We start from the raw sequence: 19,286 nt of genomic DNA, 5'->3' as shown, positions 1-19,286 counted from the left end.
CATACTTTGAATCCTTTCAGAGTATGTTTTTCCATGTTACAGAGTTAAGATAGGATTACTGTTTCTGGTGATTTTGTCTTCCTCCATTTTCTGTAATATCTTGGTGAGAAATCCTAGGGAGTTTTGGGCTCCTCTTCTGCGGGTCTTATTGCACTGCTGAACTTGTTTGCAGCAAGGTGCACTGCTAAAGCAAACACGGGCAGCATGGCAAACCAGCTGTTTAATCGTGTAGCTCTGTGTTCGCCACAGTAAGCTGGTGAGTGCTTTGCTGGCAAAGCAGTTTTGAGAATGTCAGCCTTTAATGAAGTTCACAGCCTTGTTCGGGTTTTTGGATACAGCTGTTTCTGGGGCATACAGTCTAGTATCTTTTTATTTCTCTAGGTATATGTATGCTTAAACACTTGCTCCTCTATACCTACATTATGTAAGTATGGCCTAACATGTAACTTACTACTTTTTCTGACTAGGCAGTGATCTTTGGGGAAGCAAGTGCAAAGGTGGACATAAAGAGAGGGAGTTTATGCTGTTGTTGCTATCTGAGAAAATGGATCTTTGAATGATAGTGTCATTTTAGAAGGATAAAAAAACAAACCTGGAAACTAGAGAAGTGTATTTCATTAAGCATTGTTGAAGTAGGGGGAAAACTGATTCACTTAAGAGGCAAAATACAAATTGTGATTTGAATTACACTATCAGTTACCCTTCTTTACTTCAGTTCCAAAGTAGAAAATAGGAAGAATTGTTGAAGAAAATAGGAAAAATTATACTACTTTAAAAAGTTCAAAAGACTCCCAAGATCTTTCTAAACAGACAACCTAGGTGTCTAATGTAATCGTCCATTGCTGCCTTTATATGTTTGAAGGAGTAGTCAGATTTTGCTTATCGTATTGCAGACTAATATGAATCGCTTTACCTGTTATAGCAGTGAGGATAGAATTCAGACAAGCTGAAGAAACTCATGTTACTGCTGAGTAGGGAACACCATTTTATTTCTTCCTACCTGGGCTTTTTTTTTCGCTAACTAATGTAAATGGCATGATATCTCTGAGATAGGATCAAAATCTGATTATGAAATATTTTAACAATAGACAACTCATGCACATTTACGTTCATCTGCTGTTCTGCAAGGCCATCAAAAATCAGGTTTGAGGTAGGCAATCTGAAGTCACAGTTATAGCAAAATAATAAAGTACACAATACTAAATTGACTGAATCAGTGTAGCACCGGTAGTCCTAGTCAGCTTGTGTTGGGTTCTCCTCCTTGGCTCTGGTTGCAACCCAGGTCACATGCACTTGGCATCATCATCTTGCGGGCCTGGGACTGGCAGGGAGAAGGAAGAAAAGGTGAAGCTGGGCCTCCATTCTGCATGTCTGATGTGCTGCTTTTCTGTTCCTGGGTACTGTTGGCAGGGAAGAGGGGAAGTTACTCTACACTTCCAACACATGAAGGACTGCGGAGAGTTTGAGAAGAATGGGGTGAGGAGCAGAGTTCTGTGGGGATACGCATTTCGGTGCCCGTGTGCAGGGGGTGATGGCAGTTTCTAAAGCTTTCTTTTTGCAGTCCTCATGACATCCGAGACACCTTCCCTCTTTCCACCCTGCCAGGAGGTGGCTAAGATTCCCTGGGGACTGAGGGGTGGCTGTGGCAGAAGGGGGAGATTCCTGCTTGTCAGCAGTCCTCTGCCAAGTGCTTTCGTAGCATCAAAGCACTTGATAGCATGATACTGTAATGAGTAATAGTCTTGTGAACTGTTCAGGTGAGATGTCTGTACTACGTCATGGCAACCCCTTTTCCTCTGGAAAATTTCTTTACCCGGTTTGCTTTTGCAGAGAGCACGCTGTGTCCTATTTCTAATCAAAGTCAGCATTGTTGGGGTGACATGAGCTTTTAGCACACTTACTTTTGATTATCACCTTTGAAATAGCAATGCCTTCTGCTTGGATTAGGACCAATTTGGTTGGAGATGCATATGTATGTTGTCATTTGGTAAAATGAGTCCCTTCTGGGTATGAGCAGGTAATGCAGAAGTGCAGAAACAGGATTGCTGTGCCCTAAGGGTCACTTTCCTTAACCAAGTGATTTCACTGAGGTGGCGTTTAAAAATTTAAGGGGCTTTGCTGGATTTGGTCCACTATTACAAGTTGCTTGTGGTAAAAGCTTCCTGTAGCATAAAAGTTGTTTTGAAGAGTGTGACCGGTAGGTCGAGGGAGGTCACTCTCCCCCTCTACTCTGCACTGGTGAGGCCACAACTGGAATACTGTGTCCAGTTTTGGGCTCCCCAGTTCAAGAGGGACAGGGAACTGCTGGAGCGAGTCCAGCGAAGGGCAACCAAGATGATTGAGGGATTGGAGCATCTCCCTTATGAGGAAAGGCTGAGAGAGCTGGGACTCTTTAGCCTGGAGAAGAGAAGGCTGAGGAGAGACCTTATTACTACTTACAAATATCTAAAGGGTGGGTTGAAGGAGGATGGAGCCACACTCTTCTCGGTGGTTCCCAGTGACAGGACGAGGGGCAATGAGCACAAGTTGGAACATAGGAAGTTCCGTTCCAATACATGGAAAAACTTCTTTACGGTTCAGGGACAGAGCACTGGCACAGGCTGCCCAGGGAGGTTGTGGAGTCCCCTTCTCTGGAGATTTTCAAGACCCGCCTGGATGCAGTCCTGAGTAATGTGCTCTGGGCAATCCTGCTTTAGCAGGGGAGTTGGACGAGATGATCTCTAGAGGTCCCTTCCAACTCTGAAAATTCTGTGATTTCTGTGAATAGTCTCTTAAAATATGCAATACAATATTTTTTTTAGCTTAATTTTGACAAGATCTCATAAGTTTTTCAAGTTTGACAGTACAACATCTGTATTAATGCATTCTGTATGTTGGAGCCCAGGAGTATATATATGTCACGGTCCAGTAGTGCTCAGGATTCATGTATCTTTTCTTTTGTAACACAATTTTTATTTATAATTGTTGATTATATGAGATGTTTTGTTTTCTGACAAGGCTGTTGCATTACTAAATTTGGGTTTTAGAAATACACGCTATAATAACAAAATTATTATAGGTAGCGCAGAGACCAGTAGTGCCATCATACGTGCAGATTAAAAATAGGTAAATATGAAAAATTAAATTATTTATTTCATGGTTGACTGAAAAGCAATGAAGGATAAAGCTATGGGCAAAAAAAAAGCATCTGCAGTTTTATTGGCTAGTTACATTTTAAATAGAATAATGCATTTAAGTAGAAATCAAATATACATTAGAAAAATGTAATGCTGACTGAAAGTAGCCCGGCTTTAAAAATATTTAAAATCTATTAAAATGCATAGATCTCAGTTTTCTGAGATATCGTTGTTGGGAAAATGCGAAATGCTGGTTCTGTATCACTGCTCAGGACTAAATGAGTGCTATGATTTACTCAGTGGTTATAAGTGGGTTATCAGTAAATAGTTTCTCTAGTTTTCTTGCTCAGACTCAGTGCAGGCTTGTGACTTATAGAACGACCTGAGAGGCTGACACCCTTGAACAGTGGTGTGTTTGGGTTTTGGTTTTGGTATTTTTCTCTTTGGTTGTGGGGTGTTTTTTGTTTTTTTTTTTTTGTGGTTTTGTTTTGTTTGGTACTGGGAAACATTCTAGTATCAGACCTAGTTCTTAACCACAATCTTGGGCTTTAGCCTTGAGAAAAATCCTCCAGAATGTGGCAGGAATGGTAGCCCCATCCAGGTAGGCAAACTACAGTGCTCTGGGTCAGGTTAGGAGATGTAGGTTGGGAATTTGTCAAAGTCATCACACTGTGCTTGTCCCTTCTTTTCGCAGATGTAATTTCATGTGTACTTCTGGTGAAACAACAAGCAGGAGCTCCAGTTCAGATTAAGCAATGTAGTTGGGGGGAAAAGCCTGGGAAAAAGTATCAATGGAAATGATGTATTCATTATTTTTTACCAACACTGATAATACAGTTAAAATCAATCTGATATTTTAAGGAATGTGTTAATGTGGATGAGTTTTATGGGTGCCTTTCAGTTTTTTTGGAATATTTATACTTCAGGTCTTACTTGGAACAGAAACCTTTTAAATAGTTACATATGCATTTGCTGCTTCACAATATTGTAGGACAAGAAAAAGTTTTTAAAAAATGTGTAACAATGCATTTGTAGAGACACTTTATTTGCAGAGTATTGGAATATTACCATTTTTTGAAAAATTTCCATTTAGCTGCTGTTAAACTAGCAGTGTTTATTTTTAAGTTTTATTCTGATCAGTGTAAAGAAGGGAATTTTGAATAAATTAGCCTACCCAGGGGGGCAAACTGATTTTTTTCTTTTTTTTTTTTGTACCCCATGGAAGTATCTTCAGATGCGTTGTCAGCTCTTTGAAGAACTCTTATAGTTGAAATGATCTGTAAATGCTTAGATACAGTTGTAGGGTTGTGCTATTGTGCCTAAAATTGTGAAGGCAACTGTATGGCATTTATATTTAGGAGAATGTATCCTTATTATCAGATATATTCCATTTAAGCAGTGTAGCCCATGACAGAGTTAGAAGTAGTGTTTCTCAAGCCAGTGCCTATCATAATTCTTTCCCAACATTAATAGGAGTCACACTGGTCTAAAAGATCAATGCGTCGTTTCTCAGAAAGTAGTTCATAGTCCTACTGTGGTGAGACCTTGTTTTGTCAAGACTTCTCAAGACCAACAGCTTAAGAAACCCTCATCTTTTGATCTGGCCAGCTGCCTTCCTGTTTTGCTTTCATATGATGTAATTTTGAAACATTCAGGACTTCATGGGTTTTTTTATGCTTTTTATGTATGCTTAAATTTAAAAAGAGGAATAATACAAGTAAAAACACTTGAAGCTGACAGGATATTACTTGGGATTATGTATATACTTGTTCTGTCAATAACACGTGATTTGGTGGTGTTAAGGTCAGGAACTTTTTTGGCTCTTTGAATAATCAACTTAAGAGCAGCCGTAGCTGTTAACAAGTCAACTTATTTTAAATATCCTCAGCGTAATACTGTCCTAATAAAATTAATTTTCTGCCAAACCTCCTTCGCAATTTTTAGGCATACGTAAGCTGTGAATAATGCAAAGTATAGCATAGAATCCGATAAAACAAACTTCACATCGTAATGAAACAATTAGGGCATGTTTATAAATGTGGTGCATCTAAGATACGGTAACTTGAGCAATTTACTGTGCAATAAGCTGTTCTGTTTGACTTGATTTATCCCTGAGAGCTTGTACAACGCAATGGAGAGCTTGTGTCACTTCTGTAATTAACGACAGACAATTACCATAGGTCAGGTGGTGTGAGGTCATTTTATATGTTAAAACTCTCCTTCAGGTGGGTGTTGACATGAAACTGTTCAGGAATATCGTTCCACTTCAGACTTGCACCTGATTACCGCTTCCAAACATAGGCAAATCCTTTTATATTCATTGTAGGTTTTTTTGTACACAACAATCCTAGAACTGAAGGGTAGAGCATCCAAAGCAGTTTCTCATCTAACAGTCTTAGTCCTGAAGACTGTTGCTTATTGAAATATTTTGTTTGCTTTGGGCTCTCATTAAACTCTTTATCCTCCTTTAGTTTACTGTCTCCTGGAGCACTCTTAGAAGAGCACAGCTTACAATTATACAAACACCTTTCCCCAAGAATTTGAATTTGTGTGCTTAAATAAAGGACTTGAAGGCCTTTTTCAGAATTGTTGTTGTAAATACAGGTGGGGCAAATATGAGCCTTGCTGGAGACACAGGGCATATTCCAAGAGAATGAAATAAAGCTATCGTGATTTTTGTAGCAGAGTAAATTGCCTTACTATTTTAGAGAGACTCCTTATTACAGTAGAGAAGACTTGCATAGTTCTAAACCTGGATGTACAAAAGGAACTCCCAAGTGGAAAAACAATGTACAGGCTAGGCAGCTGTCTACCTTAACTTACTCTTTTTTAGTAATTTTTTCCTACCTTCCCTTTTTTATCTGGTTTAGGCTTTTCTACTGTGTTCCTTTAACCACACCTTAGCACAATTGCAGTTACTCTTCTGTTTCTATATTTTTTTGTCTTTATTTTTTTTTTCTCTGGGATATATTAGTAATTTTCTGGATAACTTGGTATTCTCTAAATTCCTCATACCACTTTCTACTACTTCCAAGGAAACCATGTATGAAGACGGTCATGCTGAGCCAGAAAAAGAAACTTGGATTGGTAAGACTTCTAGCTGTAGCCTGTGGTTATCGCAGCCTGTGAGTTCGTGAGGGATTTTTTTTTTTTTTAATGTAATTTTCTGTGGTCATATTTTCTTGGAAGCTATGGCAGATCTATGTATTCTTGGCTTTTGGGCACAGTTCTTTTCCCAGTTCTCATGAAATTTGTCACCTGCATTGGGGAAACAGTGTTTACAGTGGATTTTCTAGCATTGCCAGCGGATGTAAGGGATGTTTAATGAATTGAAAATGGAATGTTTGCCGTTCGTGAATAGAAATTCTGTTACAGGCTGAAAAAATGATGTCATGGTGTATTCAAGGCTAATTGTCATCTTAGTTGAACTATCATAACTTTTGATTCTTTTGAAACACTTGAATGAAACTAAAAATGGATGATGTAACGTGTGGTTTGAACACAGGGTGAGGAGTGTTCTCGGGAATCTATTCAGAATATCACAACAAATGCTCGCAGGCAGACTGCTTTTTTGCAGTGAAAGAGAGCAGATTTCAAGTGTTAGCTCACGCTTGTGACTGTCACGACAAAACAGTTATTTGACAAGGTCACTTTTTGGTTACTTTCCCTTGATTATCTAACCAATCCTAAGACAAAGTAGTTGCATCCAGAACTGACAATGGAAGACTGCTGGAGAGATCACTTTCTAGTTTGGAAGAAGTTGTTCAGAGATCACACTTACCCATATTAGTGACTGTAATAATAAAACCTGAAGAGTAAGACTGTATTACTTCCCCTTCATACGTACGTCTTACGAAATAGATAGGCATTGTCTGCTCAACTAATGTGAAGGCAGTTCCTAGTTGTATAGGAATATGAATGCGTAACAACTTATCAGTCTGGTAGCTCTTCTCTTCAGAATTAGTAATGAGTTTCAAAGAACAGAAATCCTGTTGTTTAAGGGAGAAAATATGTGTATATCATCTTTCTCATCATTGTTAAGGAATTTAGCTGATCCCAAGGCTCCTTCTCTACTTAATATTCCTGTCTAATTTCTGCCCGTCCTTTAACAGGTTTATCACCGGTACCTGGAGTGCATTCTGAGGTGACAATAGTAGGTAGAATTTGCTCTTGTTGAAGGGAGAGCATTATGGGAGGTCAGAGCCCTTGGCTTGGTACAGGTCTTAACAGAGCTGATAAAAATGCATTGAGTGGGTTTTTGTGCTTGTACGAGGGATACTGCTTGATTTTTAGCTACAAATAGAACAGTTCAGCGTTCTGACTACACCTGACATGATGAAGTGCTCAAAGGGCAACTTGGCTTATCTTCAGCAGAAGTCATTTGTTCACTCTGGAAATAAGGCAGAAGTATAACAAGGACTGGTGTTCTCCATCTCCAAATACTTTGGAATGTTTGTTTTTATGAAAGTAATTTCTGAACATAGTATTCATCTTGACTGATGATCTCTGTATTGAGTCCTAAACACTTGCAATCAAAGCTATGCAACTGGTAAGGTGGAGGGGCAGCTGTTAATGAGGCTCATGATATTAGATGCAGTGGCCAAGAGAAATAGCAAACGCTGCTTGTTTTAGGTTTTTGGGAATTTGTAAGATTCTCCCAAAATTACTGATTAGAGGAAGTAAGCTTTGAAGTAGATGATTACACAGTTCTTCAGCAAGTCAAGAGGAAATGTGTAATTTTTAGAACTGAGGTTCCAGAAAGAATAAAATCTTACTAAAATACACTATTGAGTAACAGCTGCTGGTGTGATGATTTGAGACACGGGACTGCACTTATGAAGGAGTTTCTGGTACCCAATCTGAATAATTTAGTTTGACTGTATCTACGTGCTGTTAAGTTAAAAGTGTACTGAAGTTGCACAGAGGTTGATGAAATCAAGTTTGAAGCAATCATATTTTCCAAATTTTTCAAAAACTTACTACATCCTCTTTGATGTAAAATAAAAACTGTAAAAAGACAATCTTCCTTAAACTTTTGTTTATTTTATATCTAATGCAATGGCTCTTATACCATACAAGTAATGAGGAGAAGCAGTGATGTCACTGTATTAGATGTGGATAAAGATTAGCTATGTAGGTATTATTGCAAATGATTTCTGCAGTTTTTAATAAAAATAAGTACAGAGGAGAAGAAAGAGCTCAACTTCTCAGCATGCATATGGAAATCGCCTTATTCAGGGTGGATGGTGAATCAGCTTAAGTGGATTCCAGATACTTTCAGTCTCAAAAATTGTGAACTGGCACACTCAATTCCACTTCATTGAGGGTGAATGTATTATCGTGTCCTGACAATGTTTAGTAAACAAAGTTTCTATATTTAAGAAAGGGTGTGAATTATGTATGGAGCAGTTTCATATAATTCTTAAATTCACTGAAGGAAAAGAATAATGGGTCTGCATTTTCCATGTTTTCTTAAGGCATTGTGTATAATTTAAGAAGTACGAATTTAGGCAACTGGATGAAATCCGATGTGAATTTAGAGATTGTGATGGCACATTTTCAAGAAAGTTATCTTGAAGGAGATTAAATCCATGATACATATACTGCACTAAAGTATGTCACGTGGGCACCTTAAGATGGTTAAATTGGGGTATGATAGGGTGCGTGAACATGAAGTTCATAGTAGCTAGCATTGAGAAGCATTCAGTCATTGACTTGGAGAGAGGTTACCAGTTACCCCTCCCAAAATGGTTGCAGGAACCATAGTGGGTTTTTTAGTGGTCTATGAAGAATTTGTGAATCAAGTGATATGAAGTATTTTTGAAATATGTTAATGAAGATAGGCATCAATAGAAAGCACTGAAATACTATACAAGAATTGTGGCTTGAGGGCAAGGATAGTGAAAGTGGGATAAATTACTTTGCAAGATCGTACTGTTAGAATGGGGTGAATTATAGAAACCAGAATAGTTCAGGCTGGAAGAGACCCTTGGACATCATCCACTTCCCAGTGCTTAAAGTGGAGTCATCAAGAACAGGTTGATTGGAACTGTCTCCAGTTGAGTTTTGAGTATCTCCAGGGCTGGGGACTCCACAACCTCTCTGGGCAACCCATTCCAGTATTCAACCATCCCTACAGTAACACCCAACACCCCCACCCCTGCCAAAAAAAAAATATCTTATGTTACTATGGAATTTCCTGTGTTTCAACTTGCGTTCAGTGCCTCTTGTGCATGTTTCTGGATGCAACAGGCAACAGTCTGCCTCAGTCTTTGCTCCCTGCCACCAGATATTTATACGTGTTAATAAGACTTTTTCCCTCCTTTCTTTCCCATTCGCTTCCTCTCCTCCAGGCTAAACAACCTCAACTTATTAAGCCTCTCCTTATTTGAAAGGTGCTCTAATCCTCTAATCATCTTAGTGTCCCTTTGCTGGACTTGCTCCAGACTGCACATGTCTCTCTCGCATTTGTGAGCCCAGAACGAGCCACATTGCTAGCTCACATCCAAGTTGTCTGCCAGAACCTCCAGGTCCTCGTCTGCAAATCTGCTTTCCAGCCAGTTGATACCCACCCAGACTACTGATGTGTGAGGTTATTCCTCCCCGTGTGCAGGACTTGGCACTTCCCTTTGAACTTCATATGGTTCCCGTTGACCCATCCTGTCAATGGTGCTCTGAATGGCAGCACACATATCTAAGTGTGTCAACCACACCTCCTGCTTTTGTATCATCTACAAACTCACTGATGATGTACTCTGTCTCATTGTGTGGGGCATAATTGAAGAAGTTAAATAGCTCTCCCCACTATCAACTCCGGAGTGTACCACTAGTGACTGCTCTTGAGCTGGACTTTGCCCAGCAATGGTTAAATGAATGAGACAGAGAAGCCAGGCTGTGGATTTTCAGTATGCCAGCTGCATTTTTAGTAGCTCCCATGTGCAGGGTCATGTTTTCCCCACTTCCGTTAAGTACTTTAATTTGAAGAGGAGTTCACACAGCTGGGCCACCCAGCTACAAGTTACCATGTGTGTGCAAACAAAACTGCCGAAGCTGAAATCTGTGGTGACTGTGTTGCCGGTTTAATGTGGGTCATGAAAATGTAAATGAACTTATACGCAGCAGGGCAAGCCAGCTAGGAGGAAAAAAAAAAAAAGGTATTGTTGTGAAGTGTTGAGAAGCTCTCATCAAAGACAGTTTTCCCTGGAACAAATACAGAAAGCATCTGTTATGTTGGAAAGGGAAACGGAAAGCACTCCACTAAGAGGTTAAAAGCATCTGTTTTGTTTACCCTGTGCCAGCCTTGAATCAAGCCATGGTGACTCTCCGTAATATCTAAAGAGGTGATTATCTAAAGGAGAAGCTAAACAATCTAAAAAAAATGTGGGCAACAATAGATATAGATAGATAGATAATATGGATGCTCTTGGTCAGAGTTCGAAAAAATATTTTGCACTCAGGCCTAATACTATTAAATATATCTGTATTTCCCAGAACATTGAATAATTGCGTCTCTGCTTGATGTCAATTTTATGAACGTCTATAGCTCTGCACACATCCAGAACTTCAGCGAGCTTTTGCGCAAGCTTCACTGTATTCCTGTAACGAGATACGGGCACTCTGAAGGGATGGAGGAGTGGTGAGCATGTTCAGAATATTGATGGAAGAGCCGTACCAGCTTCGTTGAAAAGCCAGCTATTGCTGTGTTTTGTGAAACGTGGGACACAACCCTTTTTATGTGGTGTCCAGGGTTTAGAGCACTGAATGAGACATTTTAGTAACTTTAAAAAAAAAAGCCTTACCAGTTAGGCTAAAGAACCTCTGCAGAAATTCATAGATAAAATTCATAGATAAGTGTTATTAATAGTACATCAGTATTCTTGGACTCCTTTCAGTATTTTGAGAATAGGCCTCTTTAAAAAATGGTAAGCAATTGGTAAGCATGTTTATATGCATCTGATAGCAGTTTGTAATTGCTACTGCTTTAAAATAAAATACTAATTTTAGCGTAAACATTTGTTGGAGATGTACAGTAATAAAGTTAAAAGTCTGCTGCAATGAGAAAAACATATGTAGTAGCTGAACTTAAAAACTGTAAAATGAGTGTGGAGTAGTCCTCTTCATTTAGGTTATTTCCCGGAATATTGTGTGCATATAAAATGGCCACTCGAGGGCACTTTTGCATTTGGTTCAACTGCTAATTTCCTGAATATATTGACGTGGTTTGATAACAGTCATTTTTTAATCTCCTGAATCTTTTGAGTGATAGCACCCTAAATTTCATATTTAAACGGAAGATTAATACAGGTCTCTAAAGCTTTAACTTGGCTTCTTTTTAATAAAAAACTAAATAACAACATGCATTACATCAAGAGCAGGATGTTGGAAAAACTACAAATAAAAGTTCATGAAAACTTTATGTAGTACATTGACCTTAATGACCATAAATGTTTGTATGACTGTTATCTAATGTCAGAAATATGTTAGTACAAACTGAACTAAAGTAAAATCATTCTTAGGTTTTGTATGTTGTGTTCTTGGATAGCTTCATTTAGGGCTTCTTTAAGCTTATTTTTTTCACTTGAAATCGTAGTCTGATACATAAACTACATCAGAGCCATAGGGCCAAATACTGTTTGTATTCATGCTTTTATGTGAACTATTAACGTAGTGTATGTTTGGGTAGCACTACCACTAAATAATAACTTAATAAATGCTATAGAAGTTAGTAATGGAGAAAATGGAGAAGTAACACATTGCCACGTAAGAGGGGCAGGGAACTGGAGTAATACTGTAAACCTGCAGATCCTTTCTTTTCCGATACTAATTTTTCTGTGAACCAAAGAGTCTGAGTCAGAGCATAGGTGAAAATGAGATCTTAGAGTACTATTGTACGTGTATGTATTTTCTTGCTTAGCACTGAATGTACATGATGCTTTAAAGACAATATTGAGTTTCAAGATGCGAAACAGTTATTTTTACTTTATCAGCTTTCTAAAAAGGAGTCCCAAAACACAAACGATGGAAAGGGATTCAAGAATTGCTAAAAATAAAATAACTACAAGCCTTTTGGTCTGAAACATGATCAAAATTTTGTGGACATCTGAGTAAAAATGGAAACTTAAGAAACGGCTCCTTGCCTTCGTTCCCTCTTTTAGGCAATTCTGAATTCACTTCTTAATCAAAAAACCCAACCCTTAAGTTAAAAACTAAAATGAAATATTCAGATGCTAGTTGTCAGTTTGCAGTACATTCTCAATGCACACAAGCACATCAACTTTCTTCTTTTTGTAGCAGTGCGCATGGTTGGTTGCAGGGCTTGCCATCGGTTTTGTCTGGTACTTTAAAGTGCCAATAATCAAGAATGGTTTAGTTGACAGCTTTCCAGAGTGTACTGCTAACATATGTTATCAGAGTAGATCAGTGTGTGCTTCTTTACTTGAATTCTGGAAGATAGCTGGAAATGGATTTTTGGATTTTGATGTAGAAATTTAGGTGAATTTACAGATGTGACCAAAAGTGGGGGAGGGTTTGGTCACTTGTCTCTAGTGGTTATGGCGACACATCTTACTCTTAGTACCTACTTGCTCAAATGTCTTTTTCCATTGGATCTAAATTAAACAAAGGTATTTTCTATGTTTCCTGCTGTCTGCTCTACAAACTTCATAATTGGTGTCAGTATTGGCCAGTTTTTCTAGAAACCGATTCTTTAGCTTTTTTTCCTCTTTGTTTCCACTGGAATATAACAATTGGATTAAAACTGACAAATCAGAAAAATGATAACAGAAGACAATTATTGCTGTGGAATAGTGATTTTTTTGAAAACCGGATTATTTTTTTTCTACACTAAAGAGGGGATGTCTGCTTATAAATAACAGTATTTTCAGGTACTTAGACTCAGATCCAAGCATGGAGTATATCTTCCTTTACTGATGCTTCTGATCAAGCTTATAGAAATAAGTCATTATTAATAAAGGCTGATAAATACCAAATAGAAAACCCATATGTTACTTCAATGCGGGATTACATCGTGCTTCTTTGCGGTGATCTCAGTCTCCTAAAAAACAGTTTCAAGATTATTATTACAACCTTGGTTGGCAATCCTGAGTGATGATCAGGGTTCTGCTATAAATATTTAAAGCGCATTTGTGGCTTTCAACTAATTAAAGGCAGTTTCACCAGGACTGAGTGCAGCACTTGAGCCAGGAGAGTGGGATGCATTTACCTGTCATGGGTGAGTGGTTTGATCCGGGGGTTAGTCTAACCTCGGCGCTCCCACTGCTGGCCATGGATGTAGAAATAGGTCACTGAGCAGATGCTTTCTCATTTGCCATTTGTTGGCAAGCTAATGAAACTCTTTTGACTACAGACGGGAACAGCTCTACGAGCTGCTTTATCACTGCAGTGGTTTTCAAAAGAAAGATTTACTGGAAATACAAGCCAGCAGCACACAACTTATTGTCAACCACTCTTTCTTCTCAGTGTTTCATCTGTTCAATAACTAATATCCCCCGTGGCTAATGGTATGTCTGCATTGCAAACAGGACGTAGAAGGTATTAATACTAACTTTGAATGGTCTAACCTGGGTTTTGGCAATGAAGTCATCAGAATAGCATTAAAGTTGTTTAGCGTTGACTTATGCTAATGATAAGGATTAGGTGTTGAGGTTTTTGCTACACATTACATCTGTAAAGCATGCTGCAGTTTGAAAATAGGAACATACCACAACCTTTCAAAGTAGGAGTTGGGGGGACAGTACAAGGGCAAAAAACCCCTCAGATTATCAAGCAACTTCACTGATTTGCTAAAATACGGGGTTAGTTCAGGTTAATAACGAGAATTTTGAAATCTCATGAAAACTAAGCACTTGATGACTAAGGTGTTAGGTTTCTCTTCGTGCTTGAGGGTATTAGCATCCAGAATAATGACTTGGATAATAGTGAAAATTCAGTCTTCTACCTGAAAAAATCTCAAGATAATAAAAGAACACCCTTGTATTGCATTGTTATTATAGTTTTCAGTTTTATTTGGCAAGTATTTGGCATTTATTAACGGCAAGTATTTTTCCAGGCTTCTCTGGTACCCTAATCAGCTCTTGATACTCTGACTGCTTAGCCACTCGCCACAATGGATTGCACCCGCCTCCCTTTTAATCCTGTTTTATGTTTAGCTTTATCCAGCCACTCAGTTTGACTTGATTGGATTTTTTCATTCAGATTTCCTTATCTGGCACAGCATGGTAGATAACAAATTCAACACGATGCAGTGGTGATAAAGCTGTTCAGCAGCCTGAATTCATGCTATTGCTTTCATTATATAAACTTAATCAGTTCTTTATACATTGTAATGTGTCTTCTCTTAAAGATTAGCTTCAGTCGCATGCCTTTTGTACTCTTGCTTAGTTGAATATTTGCATTTGTGAAGTGTGTTTTCAAGTGCTGGTTTTCAGCCTGAAGTGAATGTAGTGCTGCAGTTTGTCTTTAAACATTACGCTTGGGCATTTCTCAACTTGTACATCCTGTTCTGTATCCCAGGCTAGATGGCAAATGCTTTTCAGTCTGTCTCCTTCTTACAGCTTGCATGATGCTTCTCCATTACTTGATTTGCAAAACTATAATTACTTTCAGGCGTTCACAGGATTACCTTATTCCAGGTTAGATAATCCCTTAATTTATGAAGATGATATGCAGATTGAGAAGAGCTATTATGGGAGGATGGAAATGTGATGCAAACATCTCTAGTGCTGATTTCCTCTCAACCCCCAAATGAAATTCTGCTTACCTGGTTCTGTGTGGTGAGCAGCTGTTACTTGCTGTTCACCTGAGAAGCTTAAATTCTCTTAAAATCTGCAGTGTACAAAAGAATGAAAAAAAGAACTCAAACAACCAAAATCCCACTTTATCTTTAGAACTTGAAAGTATATCTAAGTTGTTCCATTATCGCAATTTCACACATTTGCATTTAATTGAAATCTTAGTAAGGAATGTGGTGTTAGACCTCATAGTTTAATATATGTAGTTACCTAATCATTTTCCTGACATCTTTATTTGGTTACAATGTGGTGTAATCGGAATAAACAGGATCCCTGTGTTCCTATAGCAACAGAATGCCACAGTTTGAGAAACTGCTTCATTGCAGCAAATGTATCCATAACTCCTCTAATAACCCAAGGATTTTAAAACAGTAAATTTAAAAATGAGGATTCTGTTTCATATTTCTGTAGGTAAAATTTGGTTTAAAAATGAAACCTTGTAAATGTCTTTCCTGAAGCTCTACACCACCTTCCAGGATAGACGTAGTTTCTGAGTTTGTAAAAATACGGAATATATATATTCTATGAATATTCCATCTATATAAGATATGGTACTGGCAGGATTTTCTGTAAGAAGATATGGGGTATTTAGACATTTAGTAGGGTGTTGTTTTTTTGGTTTTTTGTTTTTTTTTTTCAGCTTTCAGTTTCCTTTACTGCAAGCTGGTTGTTTTTTTGTTTTTTTTTTTAAACTAAGTAAAAACATGTCATCTGAATTGGTTATTTCGATCCAACATAATGACCTGCTCTGTAATAGCTTCATTTATTTTTAAATTTTCCTTGTAGATAGTAAAGGCGATACAAGACAGTGTAGAAGTGTCAGCTTTATAGCTCTGAAGATCTTCTACATGTTTGGTGAATGTAATTCAGTTGCATTTCTGTAGTAAGGGGAATAGAAAGATAATGTTTCCATTAAAGTGATCAACTATGCATAAAGAAATAGGATGGGAAGACATACGAAAATGTGTTCTGAGAAATCCTATTTTTTTGAGCAAACTGCATCTATTGCATAAATAACTTATACCTGTTGGATAGTTCTGGAAGTCTGGTGGTGCTAACAGTAACTTTACATACTGTTTCCTAGAAAAGAATTATCACCTGTCTCGAAGGTCTGGCATCATGCTGCTAGGAGGCAGCTTTATATTAACCCTAAGGTCTTTACTCATTTGGAGTGCTCTTAGAGAAGAGTTAATCAGAACTTTAATTAACGTATAACTTTCAGAGTTATTTTGCATTCCTCTTAATAAAAATATTCTGTTACAGTGAACAAGAACAAAGGCACTGTCTTCTCTCCCCCTCCCCTGGGACAGTGTGCCTTCATGCTTCAGGACATTAATATTTCAGTAGTCACACTGGATAAAATTGAACAGTGGATGAAACCTAATTATTTTTCTTAGGCCTGTGATATGATCTTATCCAGGTTCATTTTCTTATATTCTATTCTAGTGAATTTCATTATAAGTCACTCATTCCTACCTGACAGATTTCCTTTAAAAATCATACTGATAAGAAGAAAAAAAAACAATCAAAAACTGTCTCTTCTTTTTGTTTCTTCTATGTTTTATTTTTCCCCCCCACCTCCAAAATTATTGAAAAAAAGAATGAAAATCATGTCTCTTATCTGCCTCTGCTCCCTCCCTTCCCAGCTGTTCTTGCTTATTTTCTTTCTCATTTCTTTCCTCTGTTTTGTACAGATATCCTCTTCTGATGCTGCTCAGCCTTTGACATCCTCTCCTTCTCTGCAAGCTGCTGCTGAGAAGAGCAAAGCAGAGGTATATTGTTTTCGGGTGTAACTCTTGTCAGGTTACTGCTTTGCACAAATGTTCACATTTCTGTAGAGTAGTTCCACTGAGCTACCTAGAGAATTTGAATTGCTGGTAGTACTTCAGGCATTTGAAATACTTGTTTCCTGTACTAGAAAAATGAAAAGAACCAATACAGCAGGACAAAGCACATGCGTGATTGTTACCTCGTGGTTTTTATATGTCAAAATTGTGGTTCTGTTCTGGTTTAGTGTCACAAAACCGTGGAAACACCATTTCATTCCCAGCTAGGGGGCATGATTGACATTGTCCTGTCTCCTCAGGAATAATTATGGGTATCTTTTTTTAATATTACTTGCTTGTTTCAGATTTTAAATGATCGGTACTGTCCCAGCCATTTAGTTCAGTCTCCTTGGAGGTAAATATAGAATTGATTCGGTGACACTTCTGTTAACTCATACTGGTTTTAATATCCCTTCTAGATGGGCTTATATGTGTATGGGTATATGGGTTGACGTTCCATTTACTGTTTAGAAGGGCCTTTGAAAACCTTAACACACAAACAAGTAGTAAATGAGGCATAGTTTGTATGAACTTTCACTAAATGTCACAGTTTGCAACAATAATGAAATACATTTTTTTTAGAATGTGAATGCTCAATGTTAGGCTGTTTTGGATACTTCACTCTACATTGAGACTATATACAGTGTATGAAATAACTTCTGATCTAAATGTAAGATCTAAACATAAATCATGGGTTTTTTTCTTCCAAATACAGGAAAACTTAGATGGATGTTACAAATTATTTTAATTCAGCTATATTTAAACATTAATCAAAAATTAATTTATAGTGTCATGGCTAGACCTCAAGCCTTGGTGAATTTGACATGTTTTTTAAGTTGTACCAGGAATAGCAGCAGCCACTTAGAATGAAACTTGCCTTTCCTTTCTGACCCGCCTCTCTTGATGCATTCAAATTTGAAAGTTGCTCTGTGTAACTAGTATGCCATGTTGTTAGAAATGAATCTTGGGGGGAAAAAAACCAAATAATTTTTGCTTAGACTTTAAGACCAGCATAAAGCCAATTTCATTTTATTATCTTCATAGTGCTTTTTGACTGCTTTTGCAAGTAATGAAACACTTGAGTTGAAATTCTGGCATGAATACAGCATCTGAGAAATGTTTTTATTTAGTCTGAATTCATTTTTATCTAATGGAGCTGAAGCAGAAAGCTTGTGTATTGAAATTGTGAAGTGTGAAGATGAAAGACTTGCAGGTTTTCAAGTCCACAGTGAAAATGAAGTGAATGAAAATAAAGTCACTGGGAATCGACAGAGTTCCTGTAGGCTTTGGGAGGTGTGGAGGCAGAAACATGGGTGAACAGGTTTTTTTTAAGTCTTCACATATTCACTATGAAGCTCTCCGGGATTTGTTTAGGGCAATGAGACACATTTATTTATATTTGGTTACCTTTATGGAGTGTTTGCCATATGAAACTTACTGCAAGCCCTCCTCATTCTTGAAGTCCTGAAGAATAAAAGTTTCCAGATATTTCCTCTAGAAGCGACGTTTCTCTAACAAGACATTTAAAAAAATACATGGAAGTCAAACTGGAAATCAGGACATCCTGAAGATGATCATATGCAAAAAAATTAACTCTGCTTTCACTTAAACATATTCAAGTAAACTTAAGGTACCGTGTTTGAAAAAAGTAAGTGTATTGTTACACCATTTCCAACAACCTTTCCCAGGAGGAGAGGAAACAAATCACAGTTGACTAAGATGTAGAAAAGCTTCTACAGGAGAAGTGATTAGATTTATTTAAATTATTTGATTTGGGAAGGTGTGACTGGGGACAGGGAATGAAAGACTTTTGGAAAAGTTATTGCTCTGGCAGTATATTTCTGTACAGTATGTGATTATGGTCACGGGGTTTGGGGAGTCTTTAGAACGCAGGTTGGTACTAGCATCGGTGATGCTATAATGGAAGAAAGGTTAAGCTTTGTTTGAAAGGCATGGCTATGCATTTGTAATCTTAGTTCAGTAAGCCTCCAAGTCTCATGTTGTTATGATGGCCTCAAAATAAAACACTGCTGCATGCTTGTCACAGTCATATAAACTTTTTCTGAATGCCTGGAACTGCCACTGGCTGGACCTCTGGTTTGGACTACTATGCTTATTTTTTGTATTCCTAATGTTAACTAAAAACTAAGTTGGTCTCTGTTTATTTTCTTCAAAACAGACATTCCAAATTCCCTTTTTCTTCAGTTTTCATGAGTGTGGTCATTGCTTTCTGTTGCTTTGAGTGACACCCACATTTAAGCAGGTGCTTGGTGTGATAGTCTCACTTCCCAGGACCTGAGTGTTCAGATTAATGCCTGATGAAATAATTTCACAGGGGTTAGTTGGGATTTGAGTTACCTCAGTTGAGTAAATATGGCGAAAGTTTTGGAAATTGATTATTTGAAGTTGTGAAGAATGTTACTTGGGTCCCACCATGCCTGATTGCTCCGAAAGAAACCAGAAAAAAAACCCCAACCCTCTTCATCTTAGTGTTAGAACTATTTTAACCAAATGTAATGTTACACAAATTTAAA

The 19,286-nt window shown here is 37.8% G+C and overlaps 1 protein-coding gene across 1 annotated transcript in view; it reads left to right on the top strand.

Moving 5' to 3' along the window:
* The window catches only part of SMAP1 (small ArfGAP 1), a 73,232-nt gene that overhangs the window by 7,732 nt on the left and 46,214 nt on the right, over nucleotides 1–19,286 (top strand). The window contains exon 5 of the mRNA XM_009888851.1: nucleotides 16,621–16,698. Coding sequence (XP_009887153.1) covers nucleotides 16,621–16,698 — 78 coding nt within the window. The remainder of the gene's footprint in view (nucleotides 1–16,620; nucleotides 16,699–19,286) is intronic.

The sequence above is a fragment of the Charadrius vociferus genome, unplaced genomic scaffold (genome assembly GCF_000708025.1).
Source record: "Charadrius vociferus isolate BGI_N301 unplaced genomic scaffold, ASM70802v2 scaffold247, whole genome shotgun sequence".
Lineage (NCBI taxonomy): Eukaryota > Metazoa > Chordata > Aves > Charadriiformes > Charadriidae > Charadrius > Charadrius vociferus.
The sequence above is the reverse complement of the archived record's forward strand: the minus strand, read 5'-3'. Positions and strand labels throughout refer to the sequence as shown.